This window comes from Puma concolor, chromosome E4 (genome assembly GCF_028749965.1).
Source record: "Puma concolor isolate L17-30 chromosome E4, mPumCon1.1.hap2, whole genome shotgun sequence".
Taxonomy (NCBI): Eukaryota; Metazoa; Chordata; class Mammalia; order Carnivora; family Felidae; genus Puma; species Puma concolor.
In genome coordinates, this window is record NC_141683.1 from 66,189,981 (window position 1) to 66,210,717 (window position 20,737).

At 45.6% G+C, this 20,737-nt stretch overlaps 1 protein-coding gene across 4 annotated transcripts in view; it reads right to left on the minus strand.

The window, feature by feature from the left end:
- The window catches only part of SMYD3 (SET and MYND domain containing 3), a 697,887-nt gene that overhangs the window by 131,856 nt on the left and 545,294 nt on the right, over positions 1 to 20,737 (minus strand). For all 4 annotated transcript variants that reach the window (XM_086694286.1, XM_086694284.1, XM_025926273.2 and 1 more), the window contains one exon: positions 17,402 to 17,512. In XM_086694286.1, the coding sequence (XP_086550412.1) occupies positions 17,402 to 17,512 (111 nt within the window). The remainder of the gene's footprint in view (positions 1 to 17,401; positions 17,513 to 20,737) is intronic.

Sequence of the window (20,737 nt, forward strand, 5' to 3'; positions counted from 1 at the left end):
CATCAGCAGGCTTCGGGGAGAGGATGCGGAGAATGCGTGTGCTCAATCCGCCATATTGAAAAGGAGCCCAACGGCCACTTTTCACAGTGGGGGCGTACGTCCGTGGAACCACACTTGGTAGGGCATCGCTCAATCCACAGAGCTGCACCGTATATTATCCTGGAGCTCACCCATGGCACCAAGTCCCCACTTTCACACCTCCAAGGAGGCAGTGTCACTGCAGGTAGCTGTCTATGACTAGGGAACAGTGACCCTAATAGTTACGACATTCACTACTGAGTTTGCCTCCTCTGGAAGTCTGTGTGGCAGAGCCGCAGGAGTCCAAAGTTTTATGAAGTGAAGCATGTCATGTTGTCATATTTTAGGGGCTTTGGGCAGGGACCGTAGACCAGAAGTGTCCAGCTTCAAGTTCACTGTTGAGCCCAGCGAATAGGTTACGGGGGAAATGCAGTTTTCAGGCAGAAGAAACCAAAGTTATTTTTGAATGGCAGCATATGTCCTCGATCTGTACACAAAGGAAGATGACTGAAGGGATGAGAATACTCCATATCCCCACTCCTGACTTCTGGGACATCCTTCCCGTGGTCGCTGCAGGGAAGCCACAGGTCTCGGACAGAGCCCTCCGCTGCCACGCGCCCTGCAGAGTGAGGGCTCTCCACTTGTCCAGGAGCCCTAAAGCCGTTGTGGCCCGCAGGCGGCCTGTTTTCCAGCTCAGGGCACGGAAGTGTGGGTGACTCTCCTGCACTGTAATGAATAGGGAAAAAATGGCCAAGGAAGCCTCGCCCGGGCTCTGCCCCACATTGTTCCAGTATTTCTGTTTCACTGTGAGCAAGAGATTCCAAGTGTGGCCTCACTCAGAAAGGGACAAGAGTTCCTACGTGGCAAATCTTCAAAGAGGCATCACCTCCACTTGGGAGAGAACTGGGGGAGACACAGGGTCCAGGATGACCTTCTACTTTGTCCGGGGATGGGGGAACGAGGGGTGGTCTGGCACCTGACTCTGTGTGGTGCCACTCAGGTGGGCCCTGTTGCCTTCTTAATCTGCCTGAGGGCCCCCCCAGTGCACCTCCCCCACACATATGCCCCCCCCCGCCACGCCTCTACACGCAGCCCCTGCACACCATCAGCACGAGCAGTGTCCACAACAGCAGCTGCGAGCTGGCGTGACCACGTGAGTGGAGACGAATGGCAGTGACTCGCCCCCAAAGTGTGGACAAAGGTCAGCCTGCGTCTCAGGAAGGAGAGCCCAGGTTAGGGAGAGGGGCTATGCCAAGGACAACACAAGAGAGAAGAGCACCCGCCACCCAACATGGTGCCCACAGAAACCACACAGAAAGCACTAGAGACAGAAATGGGGGAGGAAGCAGAGAATACTACAAGTTGGAGCAGGGAGACTTGAAAAGCTGCCAAGAAGATTATGTAAGAAGTTCAGGGACCCTGACTAGCAGATGATGGGAACTGAGGAGGCTATAATTCCTGGAACTTTTCGTATAGACTATGTCCTGAGAACATTCAATAACAGTAATGATAGCCATTATTAAATGTCTACCATCTTCCAACCTATACTTAGATTGTCTTACTGAACCCCCAAAGCAGCTTTTGCTAGATACAGTGTTCTCATTTTATAAAAAACAAAGACGAAGATAGGAAAACTGGCCAATGAGAGATGGTGAGTAAGCAGCAGAACCGAGGACCATAAGACTCGAGAGCACCATACAAGCTGTCCTGTTACCCACCACCCAGATTTGATCTCTCAGGCCAATGCCACTGATGTTACAAGTACAAGCTTAAAGACTAGGACCAAACTCTTCCAATATCTAATTCTGTACAGTCTCTATAATATCCTACTGCCTTAAGTAAGATGTTGGTTCAACAAACAGTACTGGGAAAATGGGACCTCCATATGCAAAAAATGAACCCTGTACAAAAATGAACTCAAAATGGATCGAAGACCTAAATGCAAAACCGAAAAACTATAAAATATCTAATAGAAAACATAGGAGAAAGATCTTCTCTTAGATTTGGCAGAGATTTCTTAGATATGGCATCAAAAGACTGATGCATAAAAAAATACTAAAAAGTGGACTACATTAAAATTTAAAACTTCTGCTGTTCAGAAGACTGTCAAGAAAATGAAAAGCCAAAAACACAGATAGAAAAAATAATTTACGAAGCACATACCTGATTTAAAAAAACCAAAAACAATCTTGTGTACAGAATAAAGAATTCCAGACTTTAGGAAGATGACAGAGTAGGAGCATCCTAAACTCACGGGTCCTTAGATACAACTAGATTACACCCACATCCGTGTAACTGAGAACACGACCCAAAGACTGGCAGGAAAGACTCTCCACAATTACATGTAGAGAAAAGGCCAGGAAAAGGGTAGGAAGGGCAGAGACGTGGTTGGGAGCAAAACAGACCCACTAGACTTCACGAGAGGAAGGGACCCGTAGTCGCAGAGAGGGAGGAGGAGCAGACCCCCACACAAGGCACCCAGGCACAGGGGACCTCCCGTGGGGGAGATGAATCCCCAAAACATTAGGCTTTGAAAACCAGAGGGGCCTCACTTCTTACAATCAGTGGGGATTAACACCTGGAACTTTAAAAGCAGGGGGCGTGGCTCTGGGAGAGCTGGGAGGGCAACAGAAAACTGAATCCCTGCCCTTAAGAGATAGCACAAGGAACAGCCAGCGTAGAAGCAGCAGTTTGGAAAACGCCTGGGGGATACAGGATGGACATTTATTTACTAGCCTCAGAGCTTGTGCTGGAGGGGCAGGGATCTTTGGAGACTTCTCCAAGAAAAGAGCGGGTGGGTGCCATTTCCCTCCCCTGCCCACCTGTCTAGATACACAGACACTCACAGAAGCCAGCGCAGCACCAACACTGTCCATCCACCTAGCTTGCTAACAGCACACCCTGCCCCTGCGTGCTTCTGTGGATCTGCCCCTCCAGCCCAGCGGGGCTGAACAGGAGTTGTCCCTGGATGCTGGAAGTCCCCCCTGCCGCGGGCCAGCACTGACATTGCTGACACGGCACACCAGCATTCTCTGGAGGTCCTCCCCCTCCAATACACCTCTGTGGAGCCCATCCAAAGCAGTACAAGTGTGGCAGTGTGCAAGCAGCTCCAACAGGGGTCAGTGCCACTCAAAGTGAGTCCTGCCCGGGGGAGAGGGGACGATAACCACACACCAGTCCCCTTGCCATCCCAAAAGTGGGCCGGGGGCAGACATCTGGTCTGACTGTAGGTCCCGCCCATCAACCCAAGCTTCTCAGGGGAAACATAGGGAAAGCACCCTGCAGTTTGGTGCTACTGCATCTCTGGTAAACACCTGGTCTGACTCGACTCAAGCCCCAGGCGGCCCCATACTGACCCACTCACAACACAGGGACAAAACCCTCCCACAACAGCGAACAGAGTCATTGCAGAAAACCGGGCTGAAAGCAAACGAGGCTCAGCCACAATAGGGCACATGCATCACACAGGAGACACCCCTGAAAAGTCAGGGTCTGGTGAACGGGGGACGCTGCACTGCAAGGCACTACGGGACCTCTTCTTCATCAGGCCACTGTTTTCAAGAGCAGGAGATGTAGCTGACCCTACAGATGCAGAGAGTTAGACAAAATGAGGGGACAAAGGAATATGTCCCAAGTGAAGGAACAGGACAAAAATCGCATCAAGAGATTTACACTTGATCTTAGCCAAAAGGCCGAGAAGCGATTCGCATCAAGAGATTTAAACAAAACAAAGATGAGTGATGTATCTGATAGAGAATTTAAAGTAATGGTCATAAAGATACTCACTGGACTTGAGAAAAGAGTGGAGGATCTCGGTGAGGCCTTCAACAAACAGGCAGAAAACATAAAAAAGAACCAATGAGAGATGAAGAACTCAATAAATGAAATAAAAAAATACACTGGGGGAATACACAGTAGATGAGAGGAAGCAGAATGGATCAGTGACCTGCAGGACACAGTAATGGAAGTAATCAAGCTGAACAGGAGACAGAAAAAATGATAAAAAATGAAAATAGACGAAGGAAACTCAGTGACACCATTAAGCATAGTAAGAGTCGCATTAGAAGGATCCCAGAATAAGAAGAGGGAGAAAAGGGGTCAGAAATTTTTTCTGAAAAAGTAATAACCGAAAACTTCCCAAATCTGGGGAAGGGAACAGAAATCCAGATCCAGGAGGCACAGAGAACCCCCAACAAAATCAACACAAGGAGGACCATACCAAGACACTTAGAAATTAAAATGGCCAAAAGTGGTGATAAAGAGAGGATTTTAAAAATAGAAAGAGAAAACAGTTACATACCAAGGAAACCACAGAATGCCTATCAGCTGATTTTTCAGGAGAAATTTTCCAAGCCAGAAGGGAGTAGCATGATACATTCAAAGTACAGAAAGAAAAAAACCTGAAGCCAAGAATATTCTATTCAGCAAGGCTATCATTCAGAATAGAAGGAGAGATAAGGAGTTTCCTAGACAAAAAAAAAGTTAAAGGACTTCATCACCACTAAACCAGCCCTACAAGAAACGTTAAAGGGGACTCTGAGTGGAAAAACCAGAAGCAAGAGTAAGAAAAGTAGAAAGCACATGGGGCGCCTGGGTGGCTCAGTCGGTTAAGCGGCCGACTTCGGCTCAGGTCATGATCTCGCGGTCCGTGAGTTCGAGCCCCGCGTCGGGCTCTGTGCTGACAGCGCAGAGCCTGGAGCCTGTTTCAGATTCTATGTCTCCCTCTCTCTGCCCCTCCCCCGTTCATGCTCTGTCTCTCTCTGTCTCAAAAATAAATAAACATTAAAAAAAAAAAAAAAGCAAGCACAAAAGCAGTAAAATGAAGTGTATCTATAAAAATTAGTCAAGGGATTCAGAAAATAAAAGGATGTAAAGTATGGTATCTAAAATGTCAGGCAGGGGGAAGAGAAGTAAAGAATGGGTTCAAACTTAAGTGACCATCAACTTAATACAGACTGCTATGGGGCTCCCTGGGTGGCCCAGTCAGTTAGCTGCCAGCTCTTGATTTTGGCTCAGGTCGTGATCTCACGGCTCGTGGGTTTGAGCCCCACATCAGGCTCTGTGCTGACAGTGTGGAGTCTGCTTGGGATTCTCTCTGTCTCCCTCTCTCTCTGCCCCTCCCCGGCTTGTGCTCTGTCTCTCTCTCTCTCTTAAAACAAATAAATAAACATAAAAAATATAGACTGCTATATACATGAGATGTTATATACAAACCTAATGGTAACTACAAATCAAAAACTGATAACAGATATGCAAAAAATAAACAGAAAGAAATCTAAGAATATCACTAAAGAAAGTCAGCAAACTGAGAGAAGACAGGAACAGAGGAGAAATACAAAACAGCCATAAAACAAATAAAAGAATGGCAATAAGTAAATACCTGTCAATAATTACCTTGAATGTAAATGAACTCAATGCTCCAATCAAAGGACATAGGGTGACAGAATGGATAAAAAAGCAAGACCCATCTATATGCTGCCTGCAAGAGACGCATTTCAGACCTAAAGACAGATGCAGACTGAAAGTGAAGGAATGCATTTACCATGCAAATTGAAGTGAAAAGAAACCTGGGGTAGCAATACTTATATTGGACAAAATAGACTTTAAAACAAAGACTGTAACATGAGACAAAGAAGGACACTACATAAACATAAAGAGAATAACCGAACAAGAAGATTTAACAATTATAAATATTTATGCACCCAACATGGAGGAACCCAAATACATAAAGCAACTAATAACAAACAAGAAGGAAGTAATAGATAGTTATACAATAACAATGGGGGACTTGAACACCCCACTTGGATAGATCATCCAAACAGAAAATCAACAAGGAAATAGTGGCTTTGGATCACACACTGGACCACATGGATTTAATAGATATATTCAGAACATTCCATCCTAAAACAGCAGAAATACGTTGTTTTCAAGGGTACACAGAACATTCTCCACAATGGATCACATGTTAGGCCACAAAGCAATTCTCAACAAATTCAAAAAGACTGAAGTCATGCCATGCATCTTTTCCAACCACAATGCTATGAAATTAGAAATCAACCACAAGAAAAAATCTGTAAAGAGCACAAATACATGGGGCTTAAATAACATGCTATTAATCAACAAATGGGCAACCAAGAAATCAAAGAAGAAATAAAAAATTACATGGATACAAATGAAAATGAAAACATGACAGCTGAAAACCTCTGGGATGCAGCAAAAGCTGTTGAGGGAGAGAAGTTTATAGCAATACAGGCCTACCTCAAGAAGCAAGAAAAAGCTCAAACACACAACCTAACCTGGTACCTAAAGAAGCCACAAAAAGAAAAAACCAAACCTCAAACCAGTAAAAGGAAGGAAATAATAAAGATTAGAACAGAAATGAATAAAATAGAAAAATAGAAACTAAAAAAGGAATAAAACAAATAAATGAAATCAGGAGCTGGTTTTTTTGAAAAGATAAATAAAAGATAAACCTCTAGGTAGACTGAGAAAGGTAGAGAGAGAAAGAGAGAGAGAGAGAGAGAGGACTCAAACAAAATCAGAAAGGAGAGAAAAAATACAAAAAAAAAAATGACATCACAGAAATTCAAAGCATTAGAAGAAAATTATTATGAAAACTCATATGCCAACAAATTGGACAACCTAGAAGAAATGGATTAATTCCTAGAAACATACAACCTCCCAAAACTGAATCGGGAAAAATAGAATATTTGAACAGACTGATTGCCAGCAATGAAACTTAATCAGTAATTAAAATACTCTGAACAAACAAAAGTCCAGGACCAGACAGCTTCACGTGTGAATTCTACCAAACATTTAAAGATGAATACCAATTTTTCTCAAACTATTCCAAAAGCTAGAAGGGGAAGGAAAGCTTCGAAATTCATTCTATGAGGCCATCACTTGCCTGATACCAAAACCAGATAAAAGACACTACAAAGAAAGAGAACTATGGGCCAGTATCTCTCATGAACACAGATGTAAAAATCCTTAACAGAATACTAGCAAACCAAATCCAACAATACATTAAAAAAATCATTCACCACAATCAAGTGGGATTCATTCCTGGGATGCAAGTGTGGTTCAATGTTTGCAAATCAATCAATGTGATACAACACATTAACAAGAGAAAGGATAAAAACTATATGATCACGGACAACAGATGCAGCAAAAGCATTTGAGAAAGTACAACATCCATTCATGACCAAAACCCTCAATAAAGTAAGTTAAGAGGGAACGTACCTCAACATAATAAAAACCATATATGAAAAACGCACAGCTAAAATACTCAATGGTGAAAAACTGAGGAACAAGACAAGGATGTCCAATCTTGCCACTTTATGCAATAGTACTGGAAGTCCTAGTCACAGCAATCAGACAAGAAAAAGAAAAGGCATCAAACGTGGTAAGGAAGAGGCAAAATTTTCACTATTTGCAGATGACATGATAGTATATATAGAAAACCTCGAAGACTCCACCAAACAACTACTAGAACTGATAAATGAATCCAGTAAGATTAGAGGACACAAAATCAATATACAGAAATCTGTTGCATTTCTATATACTAATAATGAAGTAGCAAAAAAAGAAATTAAGAAAACAATCTCATTTATAATTGCACCAAAAGTTTATGCTTAGCAATAAACTTAACCAAAGAGGTGAAAGACCTTTACTCTGAAAGCTACAAGACACTGATGAAAGGAATTGAAGGTGACACAAACAAATGAAAAGCTATACCATGCTCATGGATTGGTAGAACAAATATTGTTAAAATGTCTATACTACCCAAAGCAATCTACAGCTTTAATGCAATCCCTATCAAAATACCAACAGCACTTTTCTGATATCACTACACTCTATTGGAATGATCACAACAGAAGAAAAACTGACAAAAAAAATCAAGTGATGGCAAGCATGTAGAGTAACTGAAATGGTGTGCCTCATTGCCTGTGGGAATTCAAAATGATACAGCTACATTGGAAAACAGTCTGGCAGTTTCTTATAAAGTTAAACATACACTGGGGCGCCTGGGTGGCGCAGTCGGTTAAGCGTCCGACTTCAGCCAGGTCACGATCTTGCAGTCTGTGAGTTCGAGCCCCGCGTCGGGCTCTGGGCTGATGGCTCAGAGCCTGGAGCCTGTTTCCGATTCTGTGTCTCCCTCTCTCTCTGCCCCTCGCCCGTTCATGCTCTGTCTCTCTCTGTCCCAAAAATAAATAAACGTTGAAAAAAAAAATTAAAAAAAAAAAATAAAGTTAAACATACACTGAACATGCAAGCCAACAAGCGTACTCCTGGGTATTTACACAGATGAAACGAAAGCTTATGTTCCCCGAATAACCTGTGCGTGAATGTTTACAGTGGCTCTGCTGATAACCACCAACAACTGGAAAAGAGCCGAAAGTCCTTCAACTGATGAATGGATAACCTGTGGAGTAGCCACATAATAGAATACTATCTGGCAATAAAAAGGTACCAAGTACTGAGATTCCATAGTCACACGTGTGTGTAAAATAACATGGCTAAATAGCAAATGCATTATGCTAAGTGAAGGAAGACAGAATCAAATGGCTTTTAGGATCGATTTATGTGATGTTCTGAGAAAGGTAAAGCTACAGTGACAGGAAGCAGATCAGAGGTTAGCAGGGCTGGAAGGGGGGCAGGGGTGGGCTAGAAAGCGGTATGAGGGAATGCAGTGGGGGTGGGGCTGTTTCACATCTTAGTGGTGGTGGCTGCAGACAATATGCATTTGTCAAAACGCACAGCACTGTATGCTAAAAAGAGTGAATTCTACGGAATGAAAATACCTGAATTTTAAAAAGATAGGAAAAGTATACTTGTTATTCATAAAATTCTAGAGACAGTGAGGAGAGGTTAGGAATACAGCCTCTGCAGCTGACAGCTTCCACTTCATCTGCAAAAATGGGAAGAGGAGTGACCACCACCCTCATAAAGTCACCGGGATGAAGTGAGAGGAGGCAGCACCCAGCACGTGGGCAGTGCCCCCAAAGCTCCAGCAGGCATCGTAATGTAGAACATTCTCTGAGAAAGGTCACTCCTACAGCACTTCTTGAACACCGTGTGCCGCGTGTGGGGTGGGGACCACGCCCGGCGCACACGAACACACGCCGTGTGTCACAACAGCTGCTGTCCCTTCAGTCTGTTCCCCGAGTCAGAGCTTTTGTGGACCAAAAGCCAGAAGAAGAAAAGCATTTCTGCGCAAGAACTGGGAAGGTCGTGAGACAGAATTACGTCACCACAACCTGTGGAGCCACCCTCTCCTTACCCCGGGGTGGACTCTGGACAAACCGGAGCCACCTGCAAGGGCTCGGGGGCACAGCTGCCCGCTCTCCGGGGAGAAGGCAGAGCTGAGGCGCGACGTCCTGTCATGCGGCTGGCGGCATATTCCGAGGAGACACAATAGCTCCATTGTTCGGTTCCCGGGCCAACTTCAGAGCCTGTGGTACCCAGCCCAGAAGCCTCTCCCTTATTTCAGGGCAGCATCGCAGATGGGATTATGTGGTCATGAAGTCAATAAGCTCCTTTCCTACCTGAACATTAGTGACAGCCAGCACGGTGCTCACTCCGGGGAGAGCCTTTCTCCTGTGGTTTGCAGAAGGAGACGGTGCTGCACCCTGGCCACTTAAAATCTGTCTCTGTCTGTCTGTCTGTCTGTCTCTCTCTCTCACACACACTACACACACACACACACACACACACACACAGTTCTTCAATCTCCTGCCAAACCTTCCTAATCTTCCCGAAGATAATGGAACTCCATTACAATGCAAACATGAGAGACACAGGAACACTTCTGCTTAGGCCGTTAAAACTTGTGATAGAAAACAAGTCGGAGCCGGTGGAGTTCACGGTCGCACCACGAGGCATTTCTGCTTACAACTAATTTAGCAAAACAGAGGAAGGCAGCAGAAAAAAATCTTGGTTTAACTGATGACCTTTTAGTAAACACTCATATTCGAAATAGACTCAAGTTACCATAGAGTTTGTCTTGGGCACAGAACTCTCATTTCCTTTGACTACGGCTTTAATTCCAACACTCCCTTTATTGCTTCTTCAGTCTCCATTTCGTCCTTGCCTCGCTCCTATCTCTTGTGCCCGGTTATCACAGCTTGGTCACGGTCTTGCTGGGGTACAGCGCCTACGGAAGGTGCTCTGGGGAGGACGTTGGGCCACTTCGGGGCTCCATGAAGCACACGTGTTGCAGAGGGCCTCAGAATGGACCAAAGAAGGGAAATTCCATGCTACAGGACAGGATCTTCAAAGAGGGGCTGAAATATTTACCCAGGACAGTAATTGACAGTGCTTTATGTCTATAGAAGAAAAGAAGAGGAATTGGGTTTAGCACTGGAGCATCGAGGGATGAGAAGCTTACTGGGGCTTCTCCCCTCCACAGAGCCAGTTATTAAACTATTTTCAGAGGGCATATGTTTTCAGCACGACTGCTCACGTCTCTGTCCTCAGAAGGCCCTGTGATACGAGATCTAGATCCCTTCTCCACAGACAGGCTGGTGTTGGGTAAAAGGCTCATACACACTTGGGAGCCCTCAGGAGAATGAGATCGTTGTTTATCCTCACGGTTTCCTTTGCCTCCAAAGACCTGAATTCGTACCTATGTACTTGGAAAGCAAACTGCAGACGTCCGGTCAACATGGTATAAGGTCAGACTTTGGGGTGCTCCCCTTTAGCCCAAATCCTAGTAAGAGTGGGTAAAATAGAAAAAGAGAAATCAAAAATAGCTTTACTAATTCAAAGACAAGAGAAACTCTCCTTGGACCCAAAACAGAACAGAAAGGCAAAGGAATAAACCAAGCGGGAACTAGGGCCCCGGGTCTGGGAGCAGGCAATAGCAGTGGTTGAAAGGGACGAGAAATGCTTCATGTAAGAAGGGTGAGTAGAGGGGCGCCTGGGTGGCTCAGTCAGTTAAGAGTCTGACTCTTGATTCTGGCTCAGGTCATGGTCTCACAGTTCGTGAGTTCAAGCCCTGCATCAGGCTCTGCCCTGGCAGCACGTGGAGCATGCCTGGGATTCTTTCTCCCCCTCTCTCTGCTCTTCCCTTGCTCACACTTGCTCTTTCTCAAAATAAATAAAAAATTAAAACAAAAAAGTAAAGGGGAATAGAGTCAGCTTTAAGGCTTAGAGCCAGGGGATGAGGTAAGGCTCCCTTGTAAAAAGAGGTTGAAGACACAGGGCTGATGACCTGGTCCCTTAAGCTAAATATATTCCGGAAGTGCTGGGCCTGCACAGGTCAGAAGACACAGACAGTGCTTCTGTCACCCATCACCTAAGTAACCAGATCTATAGTAGCCTGGATATCACTGTGGTGATTACATACCCCCTGTCCGGGGTAGGCAAGGGCAAGGTTAGCAGACAGAGGGGCTGAGCACAGAAGGAGAGAAAGGAACAAAACCAAAATACTTTCCCCTAAAAACAAGCCTGCAGTATAAAATTCCAAGCCACTTTGTGAAATGCAATGCTAAGGAAGGTAACCGACAAAAGTCAACAACCGGAACACGGTTTCAATCCAGTGAACAGGCTACAGCACTGACTGACTGCGACTCTTGGGGTGCGACTGAGATGCTCAAATACAGAAGTCACAGAGGAGTACTCAGTGGAGGTGAATAGGAAACTATGAAGGAGAAACAGGTGGAAAGATACAAAACATAAACTGGGAGATATGGGGAAAAAAGCAAATATGAAATCCTAAGAATAAAAAAAAAAATAGTCATTAAACCAACTGAATAGCAAACAACATCCCTAGGGTGTGATTTAAGGGAGCTTCGTTTTAAAAACACGGAATAGGGGCGCCTGGGTGGCGCAGTCGGTTAAGCGTCCGACTTCAGCCAGGTCACGATCTCGTGGTCCGGGAGTTCGAGCCCCGCGTCGGGCTCTGGGCTGACAGCTCAGAGCCTGGAGCCTGTTTCCGATTCTGTGTCTCCCTCTCTCTCTGCCCCTCCCCCGTTCATGCTCTGTCTCTCTCTGTCCAAAAATAAATAAACTTTGAAAAAAAAAATTAAAAAAAAAAAAATTAAAAAAAAAAATAAAAACACGGAATAAATCCCAGAAGCCAAAAGGGGGTTATCTCGGGGGTAGAATGTGGGCAGGAGCAAAGGAAGGAAAGTGTACTAGTTTCTGAACTGGGTTCTAGTACTCTGGCTTTTCAAACTATATGCATGTATCACTTTAATACAAATTACAATAACGAACTGAAGACTGTAAGAGATACCATTAATGGAGGATCGTCTAAGGATGCGCAATCCTTGCTTTCCTCTGTACAGCCTAAATTTTATTCTTGGGATGAAGCAAACCATCAGAGAGAGAGGACACAAGAGCATATGAGTTTTATTTTTTATTTATTTTTTTTTAAATTTTTTTAATGTTTATTTATTTTTGAGAGAGAGAGAGAGAGAGAGAGACAGAGCATGAACGGGGGAGGGTCAGAGAGAGAGGGAGACAGAATCCGAAACAGGCTCCAGGCTCTGAGCGGTCAGCACAGAGCCCGACGCAGGGCTCGAACTCACGGACCGCGAGATCATGACCTGAGCCGAAGTCGGCCGCTTAACCAACTAAGCCACCCAGGCGCCCCAGAGCATATGAGTTTTAACCCTTCTTGTTACTTCTTTTATTATGTTATAATGTGAAATGTCTATCAGCCACATTGGAGAATATTATAAAAATCAGCTATTTAAATAATTGTGGCAGTCTGACAGGAAGCTGATCGCTGAGTCATGTGGGACCCTTTGGAGTGGCTCTGGCCTCAGGGCCAGGAAAAATTGCTTCGGCAGAGCAACAGGTGTGTGTCTGACCTCGCAGCTACAGTAACTTCTGAAACTACTCATTCAGCTTTGGCTGCTGGGAAATTTAATTTGTGATTTATTTCCAGTCACTTCACAGGATCATATGGATTGCTTTTTGGACACTGACTTACTTTCCTCTTATTTCCTGTCACTCTTATTTCACAAATCAATGTAAGATTGGCAGCCGTTAGAGCCTACGTACACGTCTACCTATATTTATATACTTACATTTATATGTAAACAGATGTGTGTGGATATGTGCCTGAAAGCCAGGTTGCAGGCTTCTGAGAGGTGAAACGATGTGATCAGATAGAATGAGTTGGGGAAAGAAGAGAAAGGAAGGGAAAGAGGGCAGGTTGGGCTGTGGGGTCATCACTTTGGAGGACGCTGAATGCTAAGAGTCTGACATTTACCCCGAACATTAGAGACAGTGGTAAATGCTTTGAAAATTCTGAGCAAAGCAATGACATGGAAACAGCAGTAGCTCAGAAAACTTGCTGTGCTACAGGGTCGAGGCTGGGTGAACGAGGACATTGAGGGCCAGATGACGAGTTAAGGGCTATTTTGATCATGAAGGAGTGAGGCACGGATGTTGTTAGTAAGCTGACAGACACTGTATTTTAGGAGAAGGATTGGATGTAACAGGCTTTAGGAAAGAAAAGGTGACGTGGCCAGTAAATGTAGCTTTTTCTTGCAACAAAGCCCGTGACATCCAAGGAAGCAAGCTCTGTACGACCCACAAACTTATGGAAACAATCAATTCCATTTGGTCTATTCTGCTTCCACTGCCGAGCATTCTGACCTGGGCAAGCCACAGGAGAAGCCAAATCATTCCAAAACCTCTCTTAGAAGGTACGTTTTATTCCTTCCAGAAATTAAGCTGCTGCTGATTATAAATGACAGCTAACTCCGCACATGCAAATTACACCCGCTATTAAAGGCCTCCTGCCTTCCTGAAACATGATACCATGTGAGCCCAGCACCTCGCAGATGGAGACCCCGCCGTAATAAATACTTCTCGACACAGAAACCTGTCGAGATGAATTTCTTAGGCTCCAAGAAAAGCAGAAAAATAATCTCGAACACTTTGAATCTAGGAACTGAAGTAAACTGAATTTTGACCGAAGTAGTTTTGAATTTATAATCTCTGGGGAATGCACTAAGCTGGATTTACCTGTGCATTATTTTTTCAAAGCAAATCAGCAATACAGAGATTTCAGGAAGGACGTTTACAGTACAAACAGAACAAAATTCTCAGATAAGTAGAAGCCTGAAATATAACTGATGAGCTAATTGAAATCAAGTTTATATTCTCACATGAATACACACCCCACTCATTTCTACGGGGAAATATTTCAGAGAAACATGGTACAACAGAGCAGGAAGGGGCTTTATGACCACCCAGTTTAGTTCTCTCGTGTTACACACGGAGAGACCTTGTCTATCTTTCTCTGACTTATTTCCGTTAGCATCATGCCCCTGCGGTCCATCCACGTTATTGCAAATGGCAAGATTCCCTTGTTTTCAATGGCTGAATAATATTTCAATACACACACACACACACACACCACATTTTCTTTATCCATTCATCTGTCAGTAGACATTTAAGGTCATTCCCTGTCTTGGCTATTGTAAATAATGCTGCAAATGAGGGTGCAAATAACTCTTCAAGTTAGTGTTTTCATTTCCTTTAAATACCCAGCAGTGGAATTGCTGGATCATGTGGTTTTTCTATTTTTTTAAGGTTACTTATTTATTATGAGAGAAAGAGAGAGGGATAAAGAGAGACAGAGACAAAGACAGAGAGAGACAGAGAGAGAGAGAGTGCAAGCGCGCGCACGTCTGTGCCTGAGAGCAGGAGGGGCAGAGACAGAGCATCCCAAGCAGGCTCCTGCCCAGCATGGAGCCTGATGCGGGGCTTGACCTCACGACCCTCAGATCATGACCTGAGCCAAAATCAAGACTTGGACGCTTAACCAACTGAGCCACCCAGGCACCCCCTATTTTTAATTTTTTGAGGAACATCCATACTGTTGTCCACAGAGGCCGCACCAGTTTGTATTCCCACCAACACTGCCCACGGCTTCACTTTTCTACAACCTCATCCACACTTGTTATTCCGTGTCTTTTTGATTCTAGTCACTCTAACAGGTGTGAAGAGACACTGATGGCTAGGAGGTACATGAAAAGATACTCAACATAGTGATCATTAGGAAAATGCAAATCAAAACCACGGTGAGATAGGAGTCCCTTGGCTACAGATGACAGGATAAATCAGAGAGTTTGAACAGCTTTCCCAAGGCCACCCGGGGTGTCAGATACAGAATGGAATAGAGTCCAGCAGAACAAGCAAGTATGTTTTCCATTTTACCACTGGGCCTATCTCTAGCCCATCTGTGATGGTTAATGTTGTGTGTCCATTTGACTGGGCTACAGGGTGCCCAGATATTTCATTAAACATTATTCTGGGTATGTGTGAGAGGCTGCTTCTGGATGAGATTAACATTTGAATCAGTAGACTGCCCTCCCCAGTGTGTTAGTTGTTATCGTTGTTACCCAATCAGTTGAAGGCCTGACTAAAACAGAGACTAACCCTACCTCAAGAGGGAAGTCTTCCTGCTCACCTGCCTTTGGGCCTGGACACTGTTTTTGCCCTGCCTTTGGACTCAAATGGAAGTCTGGCTCTTCCTGGGTCAGACCGGAACTTCCCTGTTAGCTCTCCTGGGTCTCCCACTCACCAACTGCAGGCCTTGGGACTTCCAAGCCTCCACAATCACATGAGCCAAATCCTTTTCATGAATAACCCCCGTCCCAGCTACTTTTCAGACACACACCCGGTTGGTGCTCTTTCTCTGGAGATTCCTAATATAGTATCAGACAAACTTTTAGCTCAAAGAAAAGTCTCGATGAATATGGCGGATACCGTGGATAGGCTACCCAAAAGCCATTCCCAACCTTCCTCTCCCGTCTTCCTCTAATTTAAAGGCTGAAAACCTAAAATGTAGTTTCCTCACCTCTTTCACAGTAAAGGTGATCATACGACACAGTTCTGAACAATAACACGCAGGTGGAAATCCCCAGGAAACTTTTCCTTTGTTCTCTGCCTTCTTTTTCGTGTCCAGAGGCTGGACACACTGACTCAGCGTTGAGGGTGCCAGTCACCCTGGGGCCATGAGGACAACTGACACGCGTAGGGATGGGTACGGAGGAAGGTCGAAGGATTCTGGGTCTGTGATGAGGCCTGTGAGCGGCTGCTCCTGTCTTAGACTGCTTCTCCAGAATTCTGGAGACAAATGTACCATACCTACCAAAGCCAGTTTTAGTTGGGTTATCTGTTATTTGAAGCTCAACCTTTCCCTAATATACTATTCCAGCCAGGTTTCAACCAGAACAAAAACCAAAAGTGAACATGACCCCAATTCTGGAAATAAATAAATAAATAAGTACTTAATCAAATTTTTTTGTAGGTCTACACAATACAGATGGCATGGGAGAGGCACTAAGTCCAACACTTCCCATTCAAGGGTGCTGGCGGGAAGGAAGCTCGCTTCCCGCTACTCTGGTCTGGGGAAATCCCAAGGGATCCTCTAGAACTCCAGCATGCTTGGTTGTGGCAAAAGGCTAACACCGAGATAGAATGAATCTTGGGGAGCTATGAGCAGGGGTTCCAACTTTTCCCATGTAGCTCATTTATTTCTAAAAGTTCTTTTTAATGAAAAACTAATCATGCTCATGGATTCCTGCATCATTAGAATGAGCTCCGGTCCTCTCTCCATCAATGCTGCCACCAGAGACCACACATGGCTGCGGCAGTGGAAGGAACGCTAGGTTTAGTCAAACGATCTGGGTTTGAGACTGGGTTCTGCCACGTCTTGCTTCGTCCTTTCCCACAGGCAGATCTGTGAACGTTCTGAGCTCCACTTCCTAATTTACAATTATTGAGTTAAACGACACTGGGATTACAAAAGAATTCCAACAAATTCAGAATACTCTACCAAAGTAAGATTTAATCAGGTCACTCGACTGTGTGCAAACTCAAAGCAGATAGGTCTGATGTGAGGGAAGTACAGGAGAAAAGCTCATTCTTTATCTTTATGGCATTTTTTTGGCCCTTCTTCCTTTCTCAGAGAGACAAAGTTGCTGGATAAGTGATCTCTGTCTGACGAAGTGCTACAGCAAAAAGCCTTACAGAACAAACCTGAGGAAATAAAACACAGGCTACAACTTGGTATGCTTATTACCAAGCAGTAGTGGTTACCAGTCATAAGGTCACCTGACCCTCTCGTTGTGGGCTCTAACAGCACCCTGGCCTCAGTGTCCTAATGACCCGTTTAATGCCTCTCTGCCCTGTAGAACCTGAGCTCTCTAGATCCTTACCTGGCAGTAAACCTCTCACTGCTTCGTGGGGGATAAAAGTTCAAGAGGCTAAAATATATGCAGCACGACGCATCTTTTTAGTTTCCCCCTCCGTGCTGAGAGTCCTTCTGGATTCACGCAATAAAAGCAGAGTTCTCTGAAAGACCACAGGAGTCTTTCCTGGGAGATGTTCCGAGCTGGTTCCACACACATACCTTGTCTTGGGTTTGGCATCGAATACAGTCACATTCAAAACAGTACTGGTCCCTCAGCTGCTTCCGGCGCTCCTCGCTGGTCATCAGCATGTCCAGGTAGCAGATGGTGAGCTGGGGGGGCCAGAGAGAAGAGGGTCACGTGGCTGTGGTGCTCATTTTCTTTAACAAATGGTTACTGATTATTTAAGCAACACTTTTTTTTTTTTTTAATGTTTACTTATTCCTGAGAGAAAGAGAGAGAAAGAGACATAGCATGACCAGGGAGGGGAAGATAGAGAGGGAGACACAGAACCCGAAGCAGGATCCAGGCTCCAAGTTCTCAGTACACAGCCTGATGTGGGGCTCGAACCCACAAACTGCGAGATCGTGACCTGAGCCAAAGTTGAACACTCAACTGACTGAGCCATCCACGTGCCCTTCAGCAACACGTCTTTATTACACACCAAAAAGTGCAAGAGGAAAGTACTAACAATCTCGCTACGCAAATAATCACATGTAAAATTTTAATGCCATTACCTTCCAGCATCCGTTGTGTGGTGAGCGCACGTATATTATATATGTATTATAAAAAACTGGACTCATGACCTCTCTACACTTTTACACCTCACTTTTTATTCACCAAATAAGAGACTACCGAGCGCCGTTGTGTTTGGTAGTACTAAGGTTGGGCAGTAAAATCGATCACCGCCAGCAATGGGAGAAGGTGCATCAATCCTGGCCCCCAAGCGGGTGGCGGACTGATGCACCCAGATGCTCTTAAATCCTGACCAGTCCTGCAGCTGCCTCATGGAACGAAACGTCAACCCAATTTGGTGCCTCTGAAGTTGGAGACTCTTTTCTTACTTGTGATGAGATAGGAAAAAAAAGAAACCACTTCCAAGTAGGGAGAATTAATGTCAGCATGCGATCTTGGAGGGAGGCTCTCAAACTGACTTCCTTGGACACTTTCGAACTAAGTAATTACACCATCTAGGATGTTTCTCTGTAGCGCTCAGGTTCCCCTTCTGGTCACAGGTCTTCAGGCAACGTCACGATGTCCACACATGCCTCACTCAACCCCATCTATACGCTCAAAGTCTAATTCAAAATAAACAAAATGGAACCCCTGAGTCCCCTGGCCTGTTCCACCCGGGCTGGAGCCGTCCCAGTCCCCGCTGACAGGAATGCATCTTTTGTGTCCTTCAAGCAGAAACCCAAAGTCACCCTTGACCTCTCTCTCCCTCTCACGCCCTCACCTGATCCGCCAGGAAATTCTGTGGGCTCAATCTTAAAAACAAAACCAGGAATCCACCACTTTCTACCTTTTCCAACGTGACCACCCAGGTCCGAGTCGCCCTCCTCTCTGGCCCGTAAAACGCAAGTCTCTGCCAGTCTCCCTGCTCCCCCCACAGACCCCGATGCCCCCTGCGCTCCACCCTCCAGGCGTGATTCTCAGTGATTCTCTTCAAACAGAAGACAGATAGGCTCTTCCCTGTGCTCAAAACACTCCAACAGCCCCTGCTCTTGCTTACAGGCCAAGTCCTGATGAGGGATTCCTACAGCACAGCTCAGCCTGTGCTTCTGTGCTAAAGTCAGGAAACAATCGCAAGCTAACATTTAGAAACTTCTACAGGTACCTGGTAAGAGAACTTTACGGGACTCTAACAATAAAACATTAGACTTTTATTTCCTATGTTTTAAAAATTTCATTTTTCTAGTAATTTTTGTCATTAAGTTCTACAAAAATGTTAGTCTGCAATGGATAAGAACTAGTAACAACCACCGCCAGCCCCACTCCCTCTCTGAACTCCTCCCCCGGCCAGCCCTCACTCCTCCTGTCCCCACGCACTCACACGTGCCAGGCCAACACAGGATGTATCCCGGGGCGCTGCCCCCAGAACCCTCTATGGGGCCTCCCTCACCGAGGTCTAACCTGGACCCTCCCTTGCTTAAAATAACAACCTGACTCCAGCCCCACCCAGGGTCCCTCATTCTAGTTTTTCCTTTTCTAGTTTTTCCTTTTCAGTGTCATATGTCAGCTTGTAACATGTTGTGTAAAATACTTCTTCATTTGCTTTTACATGTAGAAAGTAATCATGGGGGCAGGTGCGGTAGGCAGGAGTGGAAGAAGGCAGGACCGTCCGCTGAAGGAGGTAACTAAAGCTCCCTAGAGCCAAACAAAATCCCACATGCTTTTTCTTAGACTCAATAGAAAGCATCTCACGTCTACCAAGCCAGATCTTACGTGCCGGAAAGTACGGTAGGGCTCTTGACAGAAAACATAACTTTGGGTGGGCCTCAGTCTGCCAGCCCTTGTCCCACCCACCGTGGCCATCACCAGGGTGACAGAAGCCAGGGCCAGGTCTGGCTGGCTGGCTGGCTCTCTCTCTAGATCCTCTCGACAGTGTTATCGAGGATCTGCTATGTGCTAGGCACTCCCAGAGAGAGGCAGCGTGAGACTGTGGAAATCAGCAAAGGTCTGGGATCCATCTGGGATTTGCACCCACAGCCCTTGACTCAAGCCTGACACTCTTTTTACAACACAGCCACTTCTCATACTTTGGTGGGCCCAAGGGGAGATTCGCTTCTTGGGGGGGCTGTGCCAGCATCAACCCTAAAACGCGTAGGTCTGCACTCAGCAGCGTCCTGTGACCACTGGGCTCCTTTAGCCGGGACCACGGCCACTTTTTCATTCCCCGAGTCCTTTTCCTTGCTTTGTGATGTGCACCCAGGGCTGCCTGGGAGATGCAAATGGCCATGATATCAGGCGAGTTCTTCCTGTTTACAGACAACACTGTGTTCCAAATTCCAAGTAACCCATTTCCGACCACACTTTTGAAACCGCCCGTTAGTAAGTCTGGGGCAGTACACGTATCCATCTGGTCTTAACAGGCTCTGAGGGACCCGGGTTCCTTAAACGAGGTGATGGTAAAACGAACTGAACTCTGTGCTTCCTCTTGGGTTAACCCTGGGGCTCGAAGTCTCCATCTGCCCCGATGGCTCTCAGTCATGCCCCCGCCCCCCCAGCAGATCAGATCAACTCGCAGTAGTTACTGGGAGAGTACCATGTGCCCAGTGGGAAGCCAATGAATCCAGGGCCAGAGAGATAACCTTGACTAACCCAAGGCTAAACTGCGAGGGCCAAAACTCTGAGTGATCGCGCCAGGAGGCAAACGGGCAACAGGAGACTAGTTACATCATTTAACCCCAACGAACAGACTCGGGCACCCTCCCGCACTACGCCGTAACTGCCTGCGACCGCTACCGCTATCGGGACACTGGCTTTCCAACGGGCCTCCCTGCTGCCCGCCGTCCACCTCTCGTCTTCCAGACCGCTCTGAAAGAGCTTCCTCAAAC